The sequence below is a fragment of the Salvia splendens genome, chromosome 8, assembly GCF_004379255.2.
Source record: "Salvia splendens isolate huo1 chromosome 8, SspV2, whole genome shotgun sequence".
Classification (NCBI taxonomy): domain Eukaryota; kingdom Viridiplantae; phylum Streptophyta; class Magnoliopsida; order Lamiales; family Lamiaceae; genus Salvia; species Salvia splendens.
Window position 1 is genome coordinate 29088133 of NC_056039.1, and position 24299 is coordinate 29112431.

Sequence of the window (24299 nt, forward strand, 5' to 3'; positions counted from 1 at the left end):
CACTAGACGGTATATACTCCCACACCGAAGTACAAGGGGGATACCGCCAAAGAGATATTCCCCTGAGAAGATAGGGAAGAATAACATATATGGAGTGGCAAACTTCGTGCAAGGGAATCTATCTAAAATGACAAGGGCTTTTGCGGCCGCGCTATATGAAGAAGAAGAGATCCCACAAACGACCGAAGAGGCAACGAGGCATAAACACTGGAAAGAGGCAATGCTCACCGAAATGAGAGCTTCGATGAAGAATAACACGTGGGTGAAAAACAAGCTGCCTGAAGGGGCAAGAACTGTTGGATGCAGATGGGTGTTTACAATCAAGAGAAGGCCAGACGGAACGATAGAACGATATACAGCTCGACTCGTGGCGAAGGGATACACTCAATTCCAGAACGGTGAAGTCTGTCAATTGAAGAAGACACTTTACGGCTTGAAACAGTCCCCACGAGCCTGGTTTAGAAGGTTCACTGAAGTGATGAAGAAATATGGGTATAAGCAGAGCAATTCAGACCACACTATGTTCCTCAAAAAGAAAGACGGTAAGATCACATGTCTGATTATATATGTAGATGACATGATCATTACAGGAGATGATGAAGAGGAAATCAACGAGTTGAGAAAGAACTTGTTCAGAGACTTTGAGATGAAGGATTTGGGATTGCTCAAGTACTTTCCGGGAATAGAGGTGCTTCGATCAAAAAGGGGAATCTTCATCTGTCAGAGGAAGTATATATTAGATCTATTGGCGGAGGATGGGACGATAGATTGCAAGCCAGCAGATACCCCCATAATCCAAAACCATGGTCTACAATTGAAGGAAGGCGCAAGACAGACAGACAGGGGGAGATACCAGAGGTTAGTCGGAAAATTGATCTGCCTATCTCACACGAGGCCGGAATAGCATATGCAGTGGGAGTAGTAAGCCAGTTTATGCATGCACCTCAAGAGGAGCATTGGGAGGCGGTTCTGCGAATAGGTCGATACTTGAAGGGAACAGTCGAACATGGACTTATGTTTGAGAAACATGGTCACATAGAAGTTCATGGTTTCACTGATGCTGATTGGGCTGGCAACCCAAATGACATAAAATCAACTGTCGGATATTTTACCTTTGTGGGAGAAAATCTTGTGGCATGGAGGAGTAAGAAGCAAAAGGTGGTGGCACTGTCCAGTGCAGAGCCAGAATTCTGAGGAATCAAGAGTGGATTGACAGAGATATTTTGGCTAAGGAAACTTATGACCGAGCTGGACCTGCGACCTATACAACCGTGTAGGTTGTTTTGTGATAACAAGGCAGCAATCAGTATATCCGAGAATCCGGTTCAACACGATCGAACCAAACATGTGGAGGTAGATAGGCACTTCATCAAGGAAAATATTGAAGCTAAGGTGGTGGAGATGTCATATGTCAAATCTGAAGATCAATTGGCGGATATTCTGACAAAGGCTGTGAACTCGAAGTCATTCCGAGAAGTACTAGGCAAGTTGAGTATCGGAAACCCCGTTACTTAACTTGAGGGGGAGTGTAGGAAAGAAATCAAGAGCATAATGAGTAATTAATATGGAGAATATTTACCAAAGATAGGACACCATTAATGTAAATTAGGTTTACCTTTCTTGTATCATAGTGTAGCCTATATAAGCATATGATCTCTGTACATTTATTATCGATCAATAGAATCATATTCATACCCTAATTCTAGGGTAGACGCCATCCTCCTTTCCTTTATTATAAGGTCCCAAATTAAATTTGGTCATTACAATTTACAATAATCGGCGCTCTATTCAATTGTAGTGAAGCCGACTACTATAATGGTTCACTGTTATTCTGGACCACCCTGCACAAACGTCGATACCATCCGTTGTCGCCGTCGACATATATAGACAAAGAGCCAGGGGATCAAGACTCCATATTTATAAGAAGTTGCATCTCGTTGCTACATATATGTATGTATTGAATTTTGATGTGTAAATGTGTAGAGAGAGAGATGAGTTAGGTGAGGTGCGTGAGGGACAAGAGGGGGTCAGTAAAATCACGTGAAAACAGTCATGGGGATGTTTAATGTTGTACGTTGAAAACACAGCATGGTTTTTAATGGATTACTTACCAACATGAAGAGATGGACTCTTCCTCAACCAATTATTTCTCCTTTCTACACTCTACATTCCTAACTTTCTTTTTTCCTACCCATAACATTTTTCTAGTATCATGCTTGCGTAAATACAATTATATAACATGATCACAACTCAACTCATGTAGATATATGATAAAAAAAACAAAAAAAAAGTATTACTCTAAACACACTGGAAGAGCATATATTACTCTAAGTCTATAACCTTTAAAGTGTTGGCTCATGTCACAAATATATATCACATGCACTCACAAAAACGTGCAAAAGAAGAAATATGCATATTGCATTCAATAATTGGCGAACTCAGGAATCGTAAACGGAGGGGGCGGAATATATTGGTTTAAGGCGGAAATGACTATTTTTTTGACCTTCGGGGCAACATCGGGGCAAACGGAGGGGTCTGGATAAGAGGAAATTAGTCACCCCCTAGATCTGCCAGTGCATTCAATATATTTTTAGGAATATTGGTCCCTGAAACCACGAACTTTGATCAAATTCTGGGTATTTTTTACAAACTTTAAAATTATCCACAAAAAGAACACTTCTAAATTGTGGTTATTTTTCAATGCAAGTAATTATCTATATGTGGTTTTATTTTTACTTGTTGAAACCTTTTTGAGCTGAATATAGTTTCAATTTTTGTAGGCTGTAGCCCTTTCCCCCAACAGTATAATGTGCATGGGATTCGGGCATGGGCTGGTGGTGGCTTCTTTGGAGCACAAAGCTCTATTATAAGATTTATTTTGTCTCTTATCCTTAATTCCACTCATAATTTCCCACATTCTGTAACCACGCACCAACCTAAAGTAAAAGAGAAATGTAGGAAACATGAAGAAATGAGTTGATGAAACTCGACAATGAGACCCCCCCATATTCATGATGTTAATTCAAACTTCTATTACAAGATCATATTTTAAACTCTTATACATCCGGATGTACGGTACATCCATCATTAATTAATTTAGAATATATTAATCACAATCATCTAGTTAGGGCCGAAGTTGGCCTCTTTGGTTTCTTTAACATTACAATTTGCAATATATGAGTATAGATTTACCATTAATTACTAAATGTGATGAAAGGCGAAGATTCTTTTTTTTTTTTTTAATTACAACAGATTGCAACTTTATTTAATGTAAAAGGAAGAATAGGAAGCATGAAGCACATAAGGACAATTTACTGTTGAATTAATGATGGAAAAAATGGTCCATAAATAAAGGAATTAATAGTCCAGTGGTATTTATAGTTATAGTTACAGCACTCCTAATACGACAATCATTTCACCAAAATACTTGACGATTCATAAATACAAATTAATAGATCACCGAAATCCCAATAAAAAAACAAAAAGAACAAACAAGAAAAGGCCACAAAAGAAATTAGAAGCTGGATCATCAATGCACATTTGACAACGACGGATAAAGAAGAGTGTCATGGATATAATTTCTTCGATAGGATAAAGAAATAAAGAAATGAATGAATGTATGAATAAATCAAAAAATGTATCGGGTTTGAAATTCAAAAAAAGAAAACAAAATGCAGGTAGTGATGGTGTTAACACGCCTTTACCCCGACCTCATAAATGCATATTGAAGGCTCCAGATTTGCTGCAGTGACCTTTTTCATCGTTACATAGCTTTTGAGTAAATATACTCTCCTTTTTGTTGTTGGGTTGTTGGCAAATTCAATGCCTTGTTGCTTCCAACTTCCAAGTTCCATCCCTCTCTCTCTCTCTCTTATTTATATATCGCCTTGTATTTCTCTTGGAGAATCACAATTCAAACTCCTTCACTGATCTTTCCTCTCATCTCTATATTATCTATCTCATGTTGCAATGTGAAGGGTTGGTAGAGTGAGTGGTATACTAATGATACGAGATATTGGTGCGGTTCAATTTGAAAGCCGCGCTCAATATGCTTAGAGCTCGGTTATTTGATTGAGCCGTGCCAATATCACGTATGCGTATTATGCTAGTAGTACTTCCTATCACTCTCTTCCCCTTCCATGCAATCCCAATAACAGGTAAAAACTCCATGTTGAAATGTTTTTTTTGGCAACAATATCTATATTTTTGGCAAATAAGAGCTGCAATTTAACAGGTAACTCATGTTGAAATGTGGTCATTGGCCAAAAAAGAGAGAAAATGCAAACTTATAAGGTGAATGTCAGTCAATGCAATCATACAGCTAGATAGATAATTATGCTACTTTTATGTGTGTTTTTACCAGAAATACTGGATAGATGCTAACTATCATCCAATTCTGTACTTGGACATGTTCTGTTAATGTTGTTTCATCAAATATACTGTATTATGTTTTGCCCCCATTAGGACATTAGTTTTGTCAAACAAGGCAAAGTCATATTACCCCAAACTTATTACAGTGATGATATTGTTACATTATTCTTCTCTTACCAACTATTCTCCAAGATTCATAATCACAATGCATGGTAGTTCAAGAAAAGTTTATCTCCCAATATATGTAAAGGAAGAAGAGCAGAAGAATTGCATTTACTGAGCACTGCCTAAAGGCTTCCTACTTTTCTGACGAAGTGCTTGTGGTAGGTGCAAGAGTGCCTACTTTTTGGTATCATCATTAATGCCATTTCAAAGGAGCAAACAAGTTGGTTCACATTTTTCATTCTCTTTCTAAAAAGCTTCACAATTAAGCAAATCATGTATAGACTAAGAGTAACCAGAAGCTGCTGGCTGAAGTTTGCAGATGATTTAAATGATAATGTATGGAACAACAAGTCGAATCGCATGCATGTTGTTCCTAGCAAGGGATAATATTTAGTTCAAAATTATAGCAGAATCAGATTAGAAGGCGAAGAAAAATACATACTTAACTTAGTAGGTAATATGCGAGAGACTCGAGCTCCACCTAATGAGAGACACGGAATTAATCTCTTCAGGCTCAACTTCAACACTGCATCATCATGTACCCAAGATGAAATACACAATGATAAATAATTACTCCTACTTTGCAAATTGTCATTTTCAGCTTAGTCATGCTTCAAATCAAATATCTAGAAAAACATAGGATAAGGTCTTGGAGTACAAATAAACTAGTAGTATTTGAAAAGAATAGCCTTATCCAAAATAAACACTAGAGAGCACAGTTATATCTTCACAACATTGCTCACAATTTACTTCCATGACCTAATGGATAATTATTCTGAGTTGGTACTTGCAGGTTGTACATGTATGTAATTGAATGAGTAAGCAATCATTCATCAGATCTCTCCATGACCAACAAGGATTCATTGGCATAAGAATTAGTTGCATACAGATATTTAGTTAACCATAGATTGATATATTTAATGTTTCATGTCCATGGCTAAAGATTCTCAAACTAGATAATAAATATCAGAAAACATATTTGCAACAGATTAAAAACACTAAACTTGAAGCTTTCATTTACTATAGTAGAACAAGTGTTCTTTACACAACCTTATCCTAAGACGCAAAACAAATAACATTGCTCGAATTAATTCAAGAAATGATGCTCCTCATTGAGCCTCTTTGCTAGCAAAAAAGTTTGATGCTCTTTCCAGAGAGAAACGAAGAAACTTATCGCATGATTCGCATAAGAAGCAAGTTTGTTGGCTTATCAGGCTCCAAATAGCCAGCCAACTTAGTCAAGCGAAAGCAGTTCTAATTATTACTAAAAGACAGGAAAAATGTATTCCATCAATAAAGAGATCATCTGGGAAGGGGGTAAAAGTTCATGCTTTGAATTCATTTGGAAGTGAACCAACAAAAAAATTTCACCTGAGATTTTCCAGTTTCATATCTAGTACTCCAGTATTTAACAATTCCATTACAACATTATGTCAATTTGGCTCATGTTTTGACCTTTTGCGGTAAACACACAAACTGACACACATAGTATAACATTGTAGATACAGGGAGAGAGCAAGGAACTGTGCAGCAGAAAGATAGGACGACATCTAGTTAAAGCAACACTCGCAAGCAGAAAACAAGCAGTAGCTGCAGAGTTTCACAAAAGTAATGAAAGAATCATGGCTATATCCAACATCATCTTCTCTTCAACACATCATTTAACAGATTTAGGGAAAATTTGCACAACTCTTTCATAGCAACCAAATACCACAACATATTCACATAAAGATGACTACATGATTAATCTTCAAATCCTCCGTTTACTAAAATAGTAGGAGTAGTATCATTAATCTTCAAATCCTTCGCTCAAGACTCAACACTGAGAATCCCTCCATATTTTTTATGGAGCTATCTCAATAGACACCGGATTGGGCGGGCCGGCCTTAGAAGCTGTGCATTTACGGGCCTATTGGGCCCGTCTTATATTGCAATAAGTTAATTAACTGAATTTTTTTTCATTAATATTCTTTTTATGAGATGAGTATATATATTAGATGGAGTGTTTCAATAATATTTGTTAAATATGTTTAAGCATAGGTAGCCACTTTATTTATTTGCTCATACCATGGAGGTGGTTCAAACTACCCAAATAAAGTTGTGATTAGGATCGAGTTTGAACTTTTACCGTGCCTTAAAGTAACCATGTTATTATCTATAATATTGAGAAAAACATGACATTTTTAGTTTGTCTCATACTTTATAAAAATTTATTTTATTTTATTTTGTATCTTTCCGTTTAAGTTCAAAAATTACATCGTTTAGCCATTCATATAGTGACACTAATACATGTTTATATGCATGATGTTTATATTTCTATTCATCGATATCACCAAAATTTTATGTGTGTGCCCCAATTTAGCATCACATTTTTTCTAGAAATAAAACAATGAAATGCAACTAAATTAGTAAAATGTTTATCCTCCATTCATTAGATTAGAGGTTCGAGTCATCATAAGGGAGATGGAAACCAATCAACATCGAATAATTTAAATAATGATGATAGTTCTAATGCGGGCCATGCGGCTTTGAATCAAATTAATGCAGCTTCTTTTATTTCATTTTCCACAGAAACTTAATGATTTTCGTAAATTATTTAATATATATACAATTATCACTAAGTTGTACAAAGTAGGAGAACTAAAAGTATACCACTTTTGTTGTGCTTTTGTAGAGAGAAAAAGAGTGTTAAAACGAATTTAGTTTGATGAAAATTTATTCAATAAATTATGTTCGAAGTAAATTTGTTAAAGAGATAGGGAACAAGAGATGAGGAACGAGACAATGATATGATCTGAAGATAAAAAAGGAGAGGAAAACATGGACAAAATGGATTAAAGATAAAATTATATAGAAAGATAAAAGAACAAGCGTAAGAATAAAAGAAAAAAATTGGAAAATTAAAATAGTGAGAAGTTTTTGTGGAGAGAAGAATTATAAGAAATTAAGAAAACACTCTAATTTAAACAAAACATAGGCATTTCTATCAAGCACGATCTGCTTTGTCCCCTTTATAGCAAAGCAGGGCGGACACAGAATATTATTACAATAAATGCTATATATTCAAAATTTTGGAGGAGATTAATTTTTTATATTTTGTTGCTTTTATAGGAGCTTTTGCCATCATTTAACATAAAATACTAACAAAATTATGTATAATATAGCTAAAATAATAAAACAATTAGTTTGGGAAGGGTTTAAGCCCCTCCTTAGTCCCATGTGTGTCCGCCAATGTAGCAAAGGATCCAGACCCGAACGTGGATTCTTTGCTTGAGGTGAAACACAACACATGGTGATGTGTTATAAAACGATCGCACATTGAATTACATTATGCGGCTTTCTTTTATTCCTATTTCCACCAAAAACTTCGATTTTTCTTTATTAATGGGATCCCACTATTTTAATCAATCTTTCTTTTTCTCTCTTTTTAGCACTTTTTTTTTCTTTCTACGGGTTCTATCTAAATCCCTTTTAACTCTTTTTTCCCAATCCCTTTTATTATCTACAAGTTCAATCGACTCTCATACCCCATGGCTTGAAAATTTTTGCTTCAAATTAATTTATTATTGCACTCTTTACATAGCAAAATTTACAATATTAATTACCATGTGTAGTAGGAGGACAAATGTACAATCTAATGACAATTTTATTGAATAATCTATAGGCTCTCACAGAGCATGCACAACGATGAGCAGGACGGCGTCCGTACATCCGTGCCAGCGGCACGGAGACGCTGTCCGCCACTGCGCTCGCGCCGCTGGCACGGCGCTGCTCGATGCATCTAGCACGTCCGTGCCAGCGAGCAGGTGACGTGCCAGGCGCGGATTGGCCAACGGCTTAGCCGTTGGCAATTTTGATTTTTTTATAAAAAAATTCATTTTTAATTAAAAAACCGATTAAAAATAAAAAAATATTTTCCCACTTCCCGAAAAAAATATATCCATTTTCTACCCACTTTTAATTTTTTTTTCTTTTCCCCCCAAAAATACACATTTTCATCTATAAATACCCCCACTTTAACACCCAAAAATTCACACCACACTACACAATTCTCATCTACATTCTCTCATTTTCATTCTCATCTACATTCTCTCATCTTCATTCTCAATCTTTCTTCCACTCCTACAATATAACAATGTCCGGCCACGGCGATCACCCCCCGGGCTCCCACGGTTGGTTCGGTTCACAACCGTTTCCTAGTCCGAAAACGGAATATTCGGCTCCTCCTCAAACCCAACGTTCGGGAGTTTCGGGTGGCTACCGGCCTTACCCGATCGACGACCAAGATGCCCCCGAATGGCAATACGGGTGGACACCCGAGCCTAGAGTGAGGTCGAGCGACCCCTCCCAAACTCCGACTCCTCCTACTCGCGGTGTCTGCACACCGTACACTCCGGCGGAGATGGAGAAATTGTTCAAGGCATTCTTGTCAATCTCCGAAGATCCGGACGTTGGCACGAACTAATCCGACGATCATTATTGGTGGCGCATCTGTCACCGGTACAATGAAAACCGACCGACGGGAACAATCAAGCGCAACGAGAGTATGGTGCGCAACACCATATACAGAGCCAACGAATAAATCCAAAAGTTCCAGGGGTATTACCTCCAGGAAGAGCGGTCCTCGAGGAGCAGCCGGAACGAGGTCGACATCATCAGTTCCGCCTTGTCAACCTATCAATCCATGAACTACAAACCGTTCAAGTATCTCAATTGGAACCCCGATTGGTTCGGTTCACAACCGTTTCCTAGTCCGGAAACGGAATATTCGGCTCCTCCTCAAACCCAATGTTCGGGAGTTCCGGGTGGCTACCGGCCTTACCCGATCGACGACCAAGATGCCCCCGAATGGCAATACGGGTGGACACCCGAGCCTAGAGTGAGGTCGAGCGACCCCTCTCAAACTCCGACTCCTCCTACTCGCGGTGTCCGCACACCGTACACTCCGGCGGAGATGGAGAAATTGTTTAAGGCATTCTTGTCAATCTCCGAAGATCCGGAGGTTGGCACGAACTAATCCGGCAATCATTATTGGTGGCGCATCTGTCACCGGTACAATGAAAACCGACCGACGGGAACAATCAAGCACAACGAGAGTATGGTGCGCAACACCATATACAGAGCCAACGAAGAAATCCAAAAGTTCCAGGGGTATTACCTCCAGGAAGAGCGGTCCGCGGGGAGCAGCCGGAATGAGGTCGACATCATCAGTTCAGCCTTGTCGACCTATCAATCCATGAACTACAAGCCGTTCAAGTACCTCAACATTTGGCAGGAGACGCGGTCGCATCTGAAGTATAGGGGATGCGTAACATCCTCCTCTAGCGGCTCCTCCAAACGGTCGAGGTCGGTATCCCTATCCGACGCCGGCTCCGAAGACGTGGCTAGCCAACTTGCCAGAGCTAACTTGGGTAGCCCCGACGCCGGCCCGAGCGGTTCCCAACGCCGACCGCAAGGAAGGAAGAAGGCGGCGGCCAACCGCCGTCGCGCCGCGACTCCATCCGGCGATGCTCCCGAACCCTCTCACGTTCCCGTTCCCGTTCCCTATGCGCCACCTCCACCCCCCACCAACTCGTTGTGGGCGATTTTGGTCCAACTCAATATGGCCGATAGGTCAACTATGGCCCCCGCGCAACTTCGATCGCATGAGGTCATGATATTGGGTCTCCAAAAACAATTGGGGGTAATGCCGTCGTATGAATAGTCTTCCACGAGGGTATTTTTAGCCTTTAATTATGTAATTTCTAATTTTTAGGAGTTTAATTATGTAATTTTTAATTTGTAGGAGTTTAAGTATGTAATTTTTAATTTTTAGGATTTTAATTATGTAATTTTTATTTTTTAGGATTTTAATTATGTAATTTTTATTTTATTTGTAATTTGTAATATTATTTCGATTTTTTTAATGAATTTTAATATTGTTGAAATGTTTTTATTTAAATTGAATAATAGAATGGTGGGACTCTTGTGTTCGTCCTTGCGGAAGAGCACGACTGTGGGTGTTGTGCCCTTGTCTAAGAGCAGGCAGAAAAAGTGGGGCTGGGCCCACAACCGTGCTCGTTGGTAAGAGCACGGTTGTGGATGCTGATGCTCTATAAACAGTATTACTACATCAAATCAATCAAGTAACTATCCAAGAGTAGGTTCTATATTTAATCATGATTCGTAACGGGAGTGTATTGCATAGTATTTCCACTGTGCATCTGAAATTTTTTCCTTTTGAATTTGCCAAAATGTTTTTTATTAGTGCTCCAAAAAAAATAGTCCATACCATCATACCGTCGAGATCAATTTTTAGCTCTATACGTGTCGATTAATATTGTATCTCAGGTTATTCGTGCGTACAAAAATAATACAGTAACAACTCTAGATAGATTTGTCATTTGTTTACAAAGGAGCAAAAGCGTGACAAATGTTAGTGTCGAATTTATTGGAATAATTAAATGCATGACACGGAATTTAGAAATTAAGATAAGCTATAGTATTCATATTGTTGGACCCAGATTATACAAATCAATAATATTGTATTCTTGTAATTGGACCCAGATTACACAAATCAATAGTACTACTACTAATATTGTATTTTTTCCAAAAATGCAAATTTGCCGTACAAAATCTTAGGCCCTGCCACTTTGAACATTTTTCTTGTTTCAATTTTATACTAGTACTAGGCACTAGCTACGAAAATCCCCCCAAAAAGGCAAACTCCGACGTCCAAAACATTGCTACCTCGCAAAATCCCTCCCCTTTTATTTTCATAAACCAAACCCATATTGGGACCCTTTTCCCACTTGTACTCAAGAAGTAGAAAAACGGCGATTAGTAATAGCAACTCTACTATTCAAGGAAACCCGTTTTCGTCAAAATCGCGTTTCTGAGGTTGCGGAGATCTCTCCCTTTGAGAGTTCTTCCCACTCCTTCACACATGGAGAAGGAAGCGATCTGCGTCGACGCCACCCTCCTTGCCAGATACTCATGCGGCGGAAGCATCTCATCGTCGCCGTCGCCATCATCGGTGTCGATGACATCACCGTGGTGGCTGTGTGCACCAGCACCACCCTTCTTGGGCTTCTTCTTCAAGATTCTGGACCAGTCGGGGATGGAGAGGGGCGCCGAAGAAGCGCCGCCGGAGGAGGCGGCGGTCAAGTGCCACGTGGATGAGGCGGGCGAATTCTTTCTTGTTTTGGGGCCTTGATCTCTTGCCTTCATCATGGCCCACATCTCCTCTTCTTGGTAATCCTCCGCCGCCATGCCTCCGCCGGCGCCGCCGTGAAAATCCGCCATCGCAACAAGAGAGGGAGAGGAGGAGGGCTTCAAATTTGATTGAAGTGGACGTTTAACAAAAGAGCTTACTTAGTAAATGCGCGCGTGTGCGTGGTATATATAGTAGTTGGTTAATGGTTAGTTTTAAATGGAGGTTTTCCAAATTGAAATTACTACTCCACAATATTAATTATGGAGTGCAAAAATGGGGTTTCTATTTTGTTTTTTTTATAATTTAATTGGACCACCACAAAACCCCAAATCAAAATTTACATATATCAAGGAGTGAAAACACGAGTTTTATATATCAAGGAGTGAAAACACGAGTTTGATGCAGCAGGAGAAGGGAAAAAGACAAATTCTAGAGGGATACACATGACATAATCAAAACTAGAAAATAAATGGATTAACAAAACTAGGGATTTTCACATGAGAAGTCACTCACGAGTACATTGAATTTAAGAGGTTTGGTTTTTTTGTTATAGATAAAGTTCAAAACGCCCACAGAACCAAAATAAAAATGAAACAACCCAAAAGGAAAAGTAACCTCTTCAAGATACGTAGATTCCATTATTTTCCACTTTTAGTAAAAATAAAAGGCAAAACCGCAAAAATGTCAGAATTCTGAATTAGGGTTTTCTACATCGATTGTAAGGGTGTACCCTCTACATATATATACGTGTAAAATCATAAATATGGCTTCTACACAAGTTTCAACAAGAGGGACTTGATTGGGCAAGATGGAAGAACACTATTGGGCGTTGCCCCCAAACAGCTTATCCGAACTTAATGAATCAAGATCTGCAGCTGAGAAATCCAGATTGTAAAAGAAAACTTTATAAAGAATGCATAGGAGAAGGTGCTAATGCAATTGCACATTGAGATTTGAGGTTTTTAATTTAATTGTGACTCAAATTTATATGTAGTACTACTCCAAGTGAGTCAAGTTTATGTAGTATTATCATTTTAAGATAAATACTCCCTTAGTTCCTCTGAAAAAATATTAAACATTTGATTCGTATCGAGTTTTAATGTATAATTGGTAAAGTAATAGGGATATAGAAAGAAAAAATAATTATAGTATTGTCAGTAGAGATGGTCTCACTTCACTAGAGATAAGAGAGTTTCTAAAATTAGAAAGTTCATACTCTCTTCGTGCCACCGAAGATGACTCACTTTCCTTTTTAATTTGTCTCAACCAAGATGACTCATTACTAAAAATAGAAACACTTTTATCTCTACTTTATTCACTTTCTCTTACTTTAATCTCTTCACTAAACACACAAAAAAAGTTGTATAAAATCCCGTGCCGCCCGAAGAAGGGGTCATCTTCTTTGGGACAGAGGGAGTACTTTTCAGAAACGGACTAAAAAGAAAATAGTTTATACTTTTCAGGTACAGAGTGAGTATCTTGTTTCATTTCTATTACACCAATTTATTTCACTCAATTTAAATTATACTAAAACTTTGTCAAATTCTAGTCTAGGGGTAGTGATAAAATGCAAACTTTATATATTGTACAAACTCCAAACTCCTCAACACATTATCAACACAATGTCAAATTTCAAGATTTTGATATCAACACAGTGTCAACAAAATGTCAATACAATGTCAACACAATTGTGATAAAATGCAAACTTTATATATTGTACAAACTCCAAACTCCTCAACACATTATCAACACAATGTCAACACAACGTAAAATTTCAATATTTTGATATCAACACAATGTCAACCCTAAACATCAACCGTTGATACTATGTTGACATTTTTTATTGCTATTATTTTGTCATCTGTTGACATTTTCTAACAGTTCAGATCATAGTTTGGAGTTTGTACAATATATAGAGTTTGCATTTGATTACATCCCTTCTAGTCTATTCCACAACTTTTGCAATTAGAGCATTAAATTACAAAGTTTTCATTTTTCTAATTTACCTTATTCATATAGTACAAATTGACGTCTTTTGGTGATGATAAAAATGACATTATCGCAAGAATAAGTAAGTGAGAGAATAAAGTAAGAGAGAAAAACTGTACTCACCACGTCCCATAAAAATAAGGACATTTTCCATTTTTCCTGCAGGGACAATGCTGTTGGTTATGGAGGGATAGATTAGCAAAAAGGACATTTTCCATTTTGGGAGTCCCATAAAAATATATCATTCTATTTTTGGTAACTTCTTTCTTTCTAATAAAGTGATCCACATTCTCAACTAACAATACTATAATTACTTATTCATTTGATCTCTCTTACTTTACCAATTGTGCATTAATCCACGTGATATCCCGAATGTCCAGATTTTTGTGGGACGGGAGGAGGGGGAAGTATTAATTTTTGCTAAAAAGGAAAATGACTCACTTATAGTTGGACACTATGAAAAGGGAAGTAATTCGCTTATGATAAAACAAAGGGAATACTTCATCCGTCCTATTACTTGTGGTAGAAACAAGCCTTAATTTCATCCGACCATTCCAGTGCGACAGTCCTCCTAAGAGTTTTACCCAACAGAGTAAGACTAAGTCATTATAGTCACCCGACTAGGTACCAATCAAGCCTACCATTCTAGGAGAATCTACCAGGTAGAGTAGAAGTAATCCCTAACTTCATCTGGCCGGGTCCAATTCTGAATTCAGTTTGAAGTTTATACTCCATCCGTCAACGAAAAATAGTCTTATTTGTGGACGAGAGGAATTTTATTGAAAAATTGGTAAAGTAAGAGCGATGAGAGAACAAGTAGATAAGGAAGGAGAGATAAATTTAGTCACATAACCGTTGAATTGTACTAGTTTTTAAGTATTTCACGTTGCACTTTCGGATTTTTAATAAAACGAATATTTTCATATTGTGGTCTTAAATTTATGCACTCCCTTCGTCCCACTCAAAATGTCCACATTTTTTTGTCTCACTTAAGAAGTCCACTTTCCTTTTTTAGAAACAAATTCATCTCTCATCTCTCATCATTAAAACAACCAACTACCTTTCATCTCACTACTTTATTACACTAAATAATTTTTTCTAAAACTTTGTGCCACTTCAAATTGTAGACATTTTGAATGGGACGGAGATAGTATATTTCACTATTTTATTATATTCAAAAACAGAAAAATGTAAAATAAATACAAAATGATTGTTAAAAGATAGGGTGGATTATAGTCCTCCCCATTGCAGGTGAATGCGTAGGACTATAGAATGGTGATGTGGAAGACTATAAATTGCTATAGACGGACTATAGTCCACCCCATTGTCTCAAGTAAGTTACTATATAATTTAGCTCGACACAACACAATAATGACTTGAACATGATATTACACAATTAAACCTGATATTAAACAATTAACACATGTTATAACATGATTAAAACTTTATCACAATATAAATCTAAATAATAAAATTAAATTATAATATTTTTAATTGATTAAAATAATAATTTTATTTCTCAACGGATAAATCGAACCTACCACGACCCAATCTAAAATAATCGGGTTCTTATTGGGTGAAATCGATAAGGACTCAAACCACCGTATCTACTTCAGAAGTGTCGCCGGCCAAATTCATACCTCAAATGTGTACTTTTGGGCTCTGATGTTACTCCCTTACTGACGTTCCAATATCATACTCCCTTCATTCCATAGTAGTGGAGTCAATTTGTCATCTCCCTTCATTCCATAGTAGTGGAGCCAATTTGTCATTTTACTACGTTCCATAATAGTGAAGTAATTTTCCTTTTAGTAAAAGTCAACACATTTTTTTCTTACTAACTTTACTCTCTCTTACTTTATTCTCTATTAATCTCTCTATCTTTTTCATTTTTTACTTTATTCTTTTTTTTTACTTAATTCACTTAGCAATTTTTTTTATATTGCATACCGAAAAGAAATGTTTCCACTAACGCACAATAGAGAGAGTAAGTGGTTGAGACTATTATTGCAAAATGAGTGGTATTTCAACATCCGACTCAATTATATGAGAAATACAAGTCTCACTGAACATAATCTGCATGTTTGATCAGGTCCGTCGGCTTAACTATATCCATATCCCAAATTTATACTCACTTTGTCCCTCAGACCCTCACTACTAAGTGAGACATTTTTTTTTGGGCACAAGATTTAACAAAATGGGGTTTTGCTAGTTAAATAGGGATGGATAAAGCAAGAGAGGAAAATGTAAGAGAGAGAATGTTAAAAAGGAAATGACTCATTTAGCTTGGACATCTAAAAAAAGGAATACGAATCAGTTAACAAGGGACATGAGAGAAAGTAAAATGTTTTTCGGGTACCTACCCTTTGTAAAATACTATCCACACTATTCTCAACACCAAATTTATCTCAAATTAAGTAGAAGTATATTTCTAATATTTATTAAACGAAGCCCGTCCTTAATATTAATTCTTGAATGCGAAACACTGTTCCTGTGTTTTGGGATTTTATACTGAGATGACAGTGCAGTTCACAGTCTACTGAAAAACTGTAAAATTCAGCAGAACTTGGTAGGCCTTATCTTTTGGAAAATGGGATAATTCCATAGCTACTACCTATGTATGTATGCAGTTATATGTGGGTTAATGCCTGTGTTCCTCAGTCCTGAGTGATTATATGTCAGGAATATGTATACAGAGAGAGCATATTGATTATGTTGTATTAATACTGGTATTTGGAGTCCTAAAAATATAGTATAGTACTTTTTTTCATGTCGAATACATAAATTGTTTTCCCAGGAAGAATACATCCTACCTTCCAATTCACTTCCTGATTAGAAAGGCTCAATTTCTCTACATCATTAGAAATTAGAATCCATATCATGCTTTACTATATTCCCTATAAATACATAACTAAAGTTATGTTTGTAAATGTATGTGTAAGTGTAAACGTGAAGCTTCTCAATTCAAATATTCATGTTTTAAATCATGTAAAAATGAACAATACGCACGCCCGCACACAGAGAGAGGGTGGGGGAAGAGAGTTTCAATAAATATTTTATTTATTTGGTGGATGACATTAGTTTAAAAATTTATAGCCAAGCGAGTCTCTGTCACTAGCTAGTGTTAAACAAATTATTCAGAGCACCCGCAACGCGTGCCGAAACCGTTCCGCGTGCCGTTCCGCCGGAACGGTTTCGCCGCGGAACGCGTTGCGGCGCTGCATTCCGCTCCCGTCCCGTTCCCATTCCGTGCCGGGTGCCGACGGCACGTAACGCGGCACGGAACAAGCCGCCACGCGCCTGGGCGACGTGGCCGATCCCCGTGCGTGCGTGCTTCCCACTCGCCGGCCCGCGAGTGGGACACGTCAGCAATGACGCAATAATTATTTTTTTTTATAAAAATCGAATTTTAAAAAAAAAAAAAATTTTTTAAACGGTAACATTACCGTTTTTTTTAACTTTTTCTTAATTTTTTAATTTTTATTTTTATTTTCTTATTCTATAAATACACCTAATTCATTCATTTTATACACAACTACACATCTATTCTTCCTACATCAACATCAATTTCTCTCCAATTTTCATATTCTATCTCTTCAAAAAATGTCCGGCGACGGCAATTACGGTGGTGGCGGCGCCGGAGGGTGGGATCTCAACGCGTTCGGCGATTGGGAGACCATGTACAACACACTTGGTGGTTCTGGGTCATCGACGCCGGGCACGCAGGGGTCGGCGACGCCGGGTGGGTACCAACCACCCACTTTCGATGTGGATGCCTACGCTCGAGGCTCCGGCTCGCGGCTTTCCCAGGGTTTGTCCCAGATTCGGGAGGATATCCCCGTTGAACCCACTCAGGGAGGAGGCCGAGGCGGTGGAAGCTACAGGGCTGCGTCTGAGGCACCCGAGGAGGATGAGGAGGAGGAGCCGGAGGATCTGGGCCGGCATCCCTACACCAACGAAGAAACAAAGGCGGTGTACACCGCCTGGCTCACCGTCTCATATGATCCCATCGTCGGCAACCAACTAGCCGCCAAGTGCTTCTGGGAAAAGGTCCGTGATGTCTACCACGAGACTAAGCCGAAAGGGGCCCGGAAGCGCAAATATACAATGCTTCGTGCTCACTTTGGCCGAGTCGATTTACAGGTCAAAAAATTCTGCGGGATCTACTCCTCCGAAGCGGCGCACTACCAAAGCGGAGCTTCGGGCGCCGACATACTGAGGGCGGCTATGCGCGCCTTCCACCAGGACACCGGTGTACAGTTCAAATATGTTGATATTTGGCAGCTCGTCAAGGACGAGGAAAGGTGGGCCGGTGGTGTCCGCTCCAGCTCGGGATCAACCTCAAAGCGGACGAAGCACACGACGAGCGGCCAGTACTCGTCTGGTGACACCGATGCGCCCAGTGATCGTGGCACGCAGGAGGTTGGGGTTACGGCCGCCGAGTACGAGGGATCTAGCCGTGGGCGCCGTCGTCCGCAAGGGACGAAGGCGGCGAAAGCGGCTAGAGCGAGGAAGGGCCGAGGAGAATCAAGCCAGTCGGCCTCGGGATCGGGCTCACAAGGAGGCTCGAACACACTTATGGTGGCGTACATAACTGCCACAATGGCGGACACTTCCCGCTTCTCGTACGCCCAATTCACGGCCTGGTGGAACGGAATTGTGCATATGGCAGGACTACTTGGTCTTCCCCCTCCCCCTAAACCTCGACCGCCTCCGGAGGATGATTCGCCGGCGGAGTAGTTTTTTTATTTTCCCACGTTTAATTGTGTGTTTTTTATTGTGTGTTTTTTATTTTTTTAGGATTTGAATTGTGTGTTTTTTTTAATTTTTTTAAGTTTAAGTTGTAATTTTTTTTAATATTGTGTGTTTTTTAATAAAGTATGTTTGTTTTTTAATAAAGTATGTTTGTAGTGTGTTTATTTAATTTAATTTAGTTGGAAATAAAAATAAAAATTGAAATAGAATGAATAGTAATTTAAGGAACGGTTAAGGAACGGTTAAGGAACGGAGGGTTGCAGGTTCCGTTCCTTAGTTAAGGAATGGAGTAAAAAAGTACAGTGGGGCCCTCAAATAGTGGTTTAAGGAACGGTATAGGAACGGTATAGGAACAGCGTTGTGGATGGCCTCATGCATTACTATTAAAGGATGGTGATTGTTGAGGTCATACTAATCATGCCAAGATCAAATTATAACAAAAGAAATGCATATTCAGTGCTATCTCTAGCTGTGGGTGAAATCAAATAGTAATAAATAATTATACAGAGTTAAATGGGCAAATAAGTCATTCCAAAGGATAACAATGAATTTATTATGTACTCCAGTGATAGACTGATTCAGTCGGTTAAAGAGTGCCCAAAATATTGAGCAAAATAATTAATTACCCAATTTCTTGTCAAATTCTCTGCGGGTTGGTGGCAATGAATTATTAGGATCTAATAGTCTAATACAAGTATCCAATTTATATATACATGTACAGTCTTTTTCTTTCTTTCCTTTACTTTTGAAAAAAAAAAATCCATGTGTGCCAAAATTTTAAAAATTTTCAATAAATTCATTTAGAGTGTCCATAGTGGGAGAGCCGCGGCCCGTGGCTCGGGTGCGTGGCCCCCACTGCAGAGAGCCACGAACGGTGGCTGAGGGCCAAGAGCCGAGAGGGAGCCGCGGCCGCGGCCTTCACGTGGCTGGGCCGTGTGTTCCGCGGCCCACCACTGCAGCGGGCCGCGTTTCGTGGCCCAGCCACCGAAATTTTTTATTTTTTTTTTGCTTCTTTTTTTTATAAATACACACCATTTTCCCTCCATTTTTCAACCCCAATTCAAACACCACTCTTTCCAATCTTTCCAATCTATTTTAATTCAACTTCTGAAATATGGATTTCGACGATGAACGGTACCAAGAAGCGGTAGATCTGGAGTTCCAAAACCTGGTTGCAGCGGTGCAACATGAAGCTGACGAAGCGGTAGATCTAGAGTTCCAAACCTACTTCGCGAAAAAACAAGAGGGTGCTAGGAAGGTTGTTGAGCGAGCTTTTGGTGTCCTCCAAGCGCGATGGGCCATTATACGGTGCACGGTTCGACAATGGCACGAAAATGATGTCTCAGACATCATGACTGCTTGTATCATATTGCACAATATGATAATAGCTGACGAAGGATTTGCTGCAGAGCGATGGGCACCGGAAGATGGTGCTAGTTCGAGCTCGGGTATTGTCATGGAGCCCCTGCAGATGGGTGTACCACGTACTAATGAATACTTGATCCAGCGGTACACTGATATGCGGAGCCAAATATCGCATACAACACTGCAGGCTGATTTGGTTGAAGAGGTCTGGAACCTTAGAAGGAGCGCCGCAGAGTGATATGGGTTTTCGGGTTGTTGTTTTTAAACTAGAAAAATTTCGTTGTATAATTTTTCCATTTTAATATAATACAACGGAGTTCTTGTTAAACTTTTTTTTTGGTTAGGTTGTGAAATTTTTTTTATTTACAATCCAAATTATTTTATTTTAATTAAACTTATAAATATCACAAATTATAGTCTAATAAAATTTATTGTAGTTAAATTAAAAAATATCATTAAAAAAAGCAAACAAATTAATTTTTATTTTGGAGAGGGCCACATTTCGTTACCCTTGTTATTTTTGGGTTTTACCATTGTGGAGGACCATGGAGAGTCACATTTGATGGTCGGGCCAACTTTAGTGGCCCTTAAGAGCCACCATTGTGGACACTCTTAGAGTTCTGAAAATTACATCTTTATTGGCAGCATCATAGCAACCTGTCGAGGCAGCTATAAATTAATTTTTTTCTAAAGATGATAAGGGCATTCAAAATCATACTTTATCCTTAAAACTTCCCTTGTCCATAGCTCATTCCCTTATTTTACCATTAATTATTAACACTCACCACTCTAGTCAATAAGGGCATCAGCAATAAAGCCTAATTTTGAGCCTCATTTCACAATCCTTTTTTTATGCTATATCAATAAACATTGTTTCAGCCACAACATCTAGAATAAGGTCAACCTCATTTTAGTAACATTTCAATCTCATTAAATTTCTCAATTTATCATTTTAAATTATATGTATATAATATTTGAAAATAATAAAATTACAATTTACTCCACTCATCTCGCAATAGGAGTCCTATTTAGTTATAGCACGGATTTTAAGAAATATAAAGAAAAGTGAATTGAATAAGTTACTGGAATATGAGTCTCACTTATATATATTAGTTTTATAATAATAAAATGTGAGTGAAATAAGTTGGTGGAATGTGAGACCCATTTACCATTTATGGTAAAAGTGAAATATGACTCTTATTGTGGGACGAAATGAGTACCAAATAATAATATTTGAAAATAATAAAAATACAATTTACAATTTTAAATAAAATTATTTAAAATTTACAAATAATAACATAAACTGGTATTCTTACTTAATAAGTTTCAACGTACATGCTTGTTTGATTCGGTGTATTGCATAACCATTCTTGATTACAAACAAAATTAATTAGTATGTTCACGAATTTGATGTTTTTGTACATATAAACCTCAAATTCTTATTTGATTTCAATGTAGTTCTCAAAATTTACTAATATGTTCACGAACTTGATGTTTTTGTATATATAAACCTCAAATTCTTATTTGATTTCAACGTAGTTCTCAAAATTAACAAATCGTGAGACATTTGGAGGTAAATGTAGTATCGTTGATATTGAATTGGATTTAGGGAGACAAGTAGTTGATTGTTAATTTGTTAGAGCATATGCAACGGTGATTGCCGCGGTTTGCTAGTTCGTCTCGATAGGACGGGTTGCCAACGAGTCGCTATTGCGAGCAGCACACCACAGAGATCACCGTCCGTTCTAGCAGGCCGACGCGCCAGTGCCACATGGCGCGTTCTGGAGGCACCGTGAGCGAGTGGGCGTCGTTTTTGACCTTTTGAAAATTTAATTTTTTTAAATTGGTGAATTAAACAAATCATACTTTTCCCAAATATAACCATTTATTACGGTTTTTCTTCCATTTTTCTTTTCTTTTTTTTTATCCTACAGTTCTTCCTCAAATCATTTATAAATACCTCATTCATCAAAAAAATTCACACCAGACTCTCAACATTTTCATTTTCTCTCTGATTTTCTCTACACGTTTACATTAACAGTTGAGCAAATATGTCCGACCTACAACCACCCAACCCGAGCTGGAGCTGGAGCCAGTGGAGCTTGCATACCCAAGCCCAAGCAGTTCCCCAAGCTCCACTCTCTTCCCTTCCCCGTCTTCTACTTTGACTATTTTTACTCGGTTATTGAACCCAGACAATTGCGGCCGACACTAGTCAAATGAATTTGCAACAAGAATGGGCGCATGTAGGCATGCACACGGTTCACAAGTCACAACTTATAAGTTACAATTTACACTTAATGTTGGACTTGAGCCTTTGGGTTGAAAAGAGAGTGTGTTGGATGATTCCCTTTTATAGCTACATGTTCTTGGATGTGTTGCTCTTTCTTTCAATGTGGAATAAAACTCTTTATTTATAACTACATGATACATCTCCATCATCTTTGTTTATATTAGTTTATATCAGTTTATAACTTAACAACAAATATAATTACATTAAGTATTATTCTTTAATTCTTTATCATTATCGATTTGTTTGTGTATAAGTTTATGTGTATGTTAACTAATAAATACCATTATACGCATTAAGAGAATAATTATTATACAAATTGTATTAATCTAGCGATAACTATAATATGAATAATTATTTATCTATATACAAATCATATTACTCAATAATTGTTTATTCTTATCTATCAAGAATATATTCACAAATAATAATTTTATTTATATAAATTATACTACATCTATTAGAATAACAACTATTATACAAAATCATACTATTAGTCTACTACTAATATATAAATATATAAACTATATTATACCACTAAACAAATCATTCTTTAGTTATCTATTTTTATCATTATTATACCAATTATATTAATTGTTGTTTTTTTCACATTTTAATCAATATATTGAGAAATATTAGCAACATACTTACATTTAAATCCAATTATTTGAACACGTCCACATTCTATAAATATACAAATTATTAGCAACATGCAACATTCAAATTTAATTAAACTATTCTAGTTTATGCTATTATTATCTATAAAATTATCTTAGAAAAGAATCATAAAAAAAATAAAGATAAAGTTAGTGAATAATAAAATATAGTAAAAAATAAAGAAAAGTAGAAAACAAAAGGAAGTTTTGTATCCCACATTGGAAAAAGATGACTGAATGATCTAAACATGTAGTTATAAAGAAACTTCAACATATTTTGTCTCACATTGAAAGTGAAACAAAAAATATTCAAGGATGTCTCTATAAAAGAGAAACAACCTAGAATGGTTTCATAAATTCGCAAGCCCATCAAATATATATGGGCTATTATGAATTCTTGTATTCATTTATTTGTAAAAATTATTTTTAAATATAAAAATCAATTTTTATAAATAAAAAATATTTTTTTTAAATTTCGGTTGAACCGGCGGTTCGGAACTGGTGGTTTCGGTTTTGTATTTCGTTGAACTTGAACAGGACCGTGTGAACCGCCGAACCGTCCGGCTGTTCAGAACCACCGCGTCAGTTCTGGTTCGTTCCGGTTTATGAACCGGCGGTTAACTGCCGGTCCGGTTTGGTTTGTGCATGCCTTGGCGCATGGCATGGTGACTGAATTTCTTCAACGTCAATTGGGCTTATCGTCAAGAATGGGCGCATGGCATAGCAATCATGTAATTGTACAATGAAATAGTGGGATCCATGAGTAATTAAGGAATGGGATGGATTGTTGCAGGTGTTAGCTCTAATTAAAGTAACGAATAAAAATAGTTTAAAAGTAGTATGAGATTGAAAAACAAATGTGTAGTAAGCGACTATATACATATCCGAGTATACTAAATTAGTATTACCCTAAAGCGACCCTTGTTAGTATAAGTATAGTAAGATCCGAGTCTCTTTGTCGCCGCATTGGATTGTGGCCATCCTCTTCTCAATCGGAGAGAAATGTTTTGTGGGCGTTGTTGAAAATTCCTATTTTTTTGAGGAAGTAGCCCAATAATATGGTTGTGATTGGCACACATAAAAGAGCATATTATACTGAAGTGGTGTCTAAGTCATGAAATCTGATCACCCCTTTTTTTCAAACCGTCCAAAACGAGATAAATAACTTTGATGGGATATGAGCACAATTTAGAGTGCCATTTACACATCACTAGAGCTTTTCAAAGGAAGAGGGTCTTTGGTTCCACTAAATATGCTTCTTTAGTCACACTAAACCATCATTTTCAGCTGCAAGTGTGTTTTCAAGTTTAAAACATCCTAAGACTAAAGCAATTTATTTGGTGGTTACTGGTTAGCTTAGGCCCCCACTGACAACAATGCTATGCTATTGTATCAATAATTGTTGCATTTCACACAAATTACAAGACAAGTGGGGATAGTTACACAAAACAACAAGCCAATGGTGATTGTTTTATCAAGATTTCCAAAAAACCTACAATCTCTACCAATAGGA

At 37.6% G+C, this 24299-nt stretch overlaps 1 protein-coding gene across 1 annotated transcript; it reads right to left on the minus strand.

The window, feature by feature from the left end:
* Positions 1 to 11083: 11083 nt before the first annotated feature.
* LOC121744028 lies at positions 11084 to 11962 on the minus strand. The gene has a single exon (XM_042137472.1). The coding sequence runs from the start codon at positions 11818 to 11820 to the stop codon at positions 11374 to 11376; it is 447 nt and encodes a 148-aa protein (XP_041993406.1). The 5' UTR covers positions 11821 to 11962; the 3' UTR covers positions 11084 to 11373.
* Positions 11963 to 24299: the final 12337 nt, after the last annotated feature.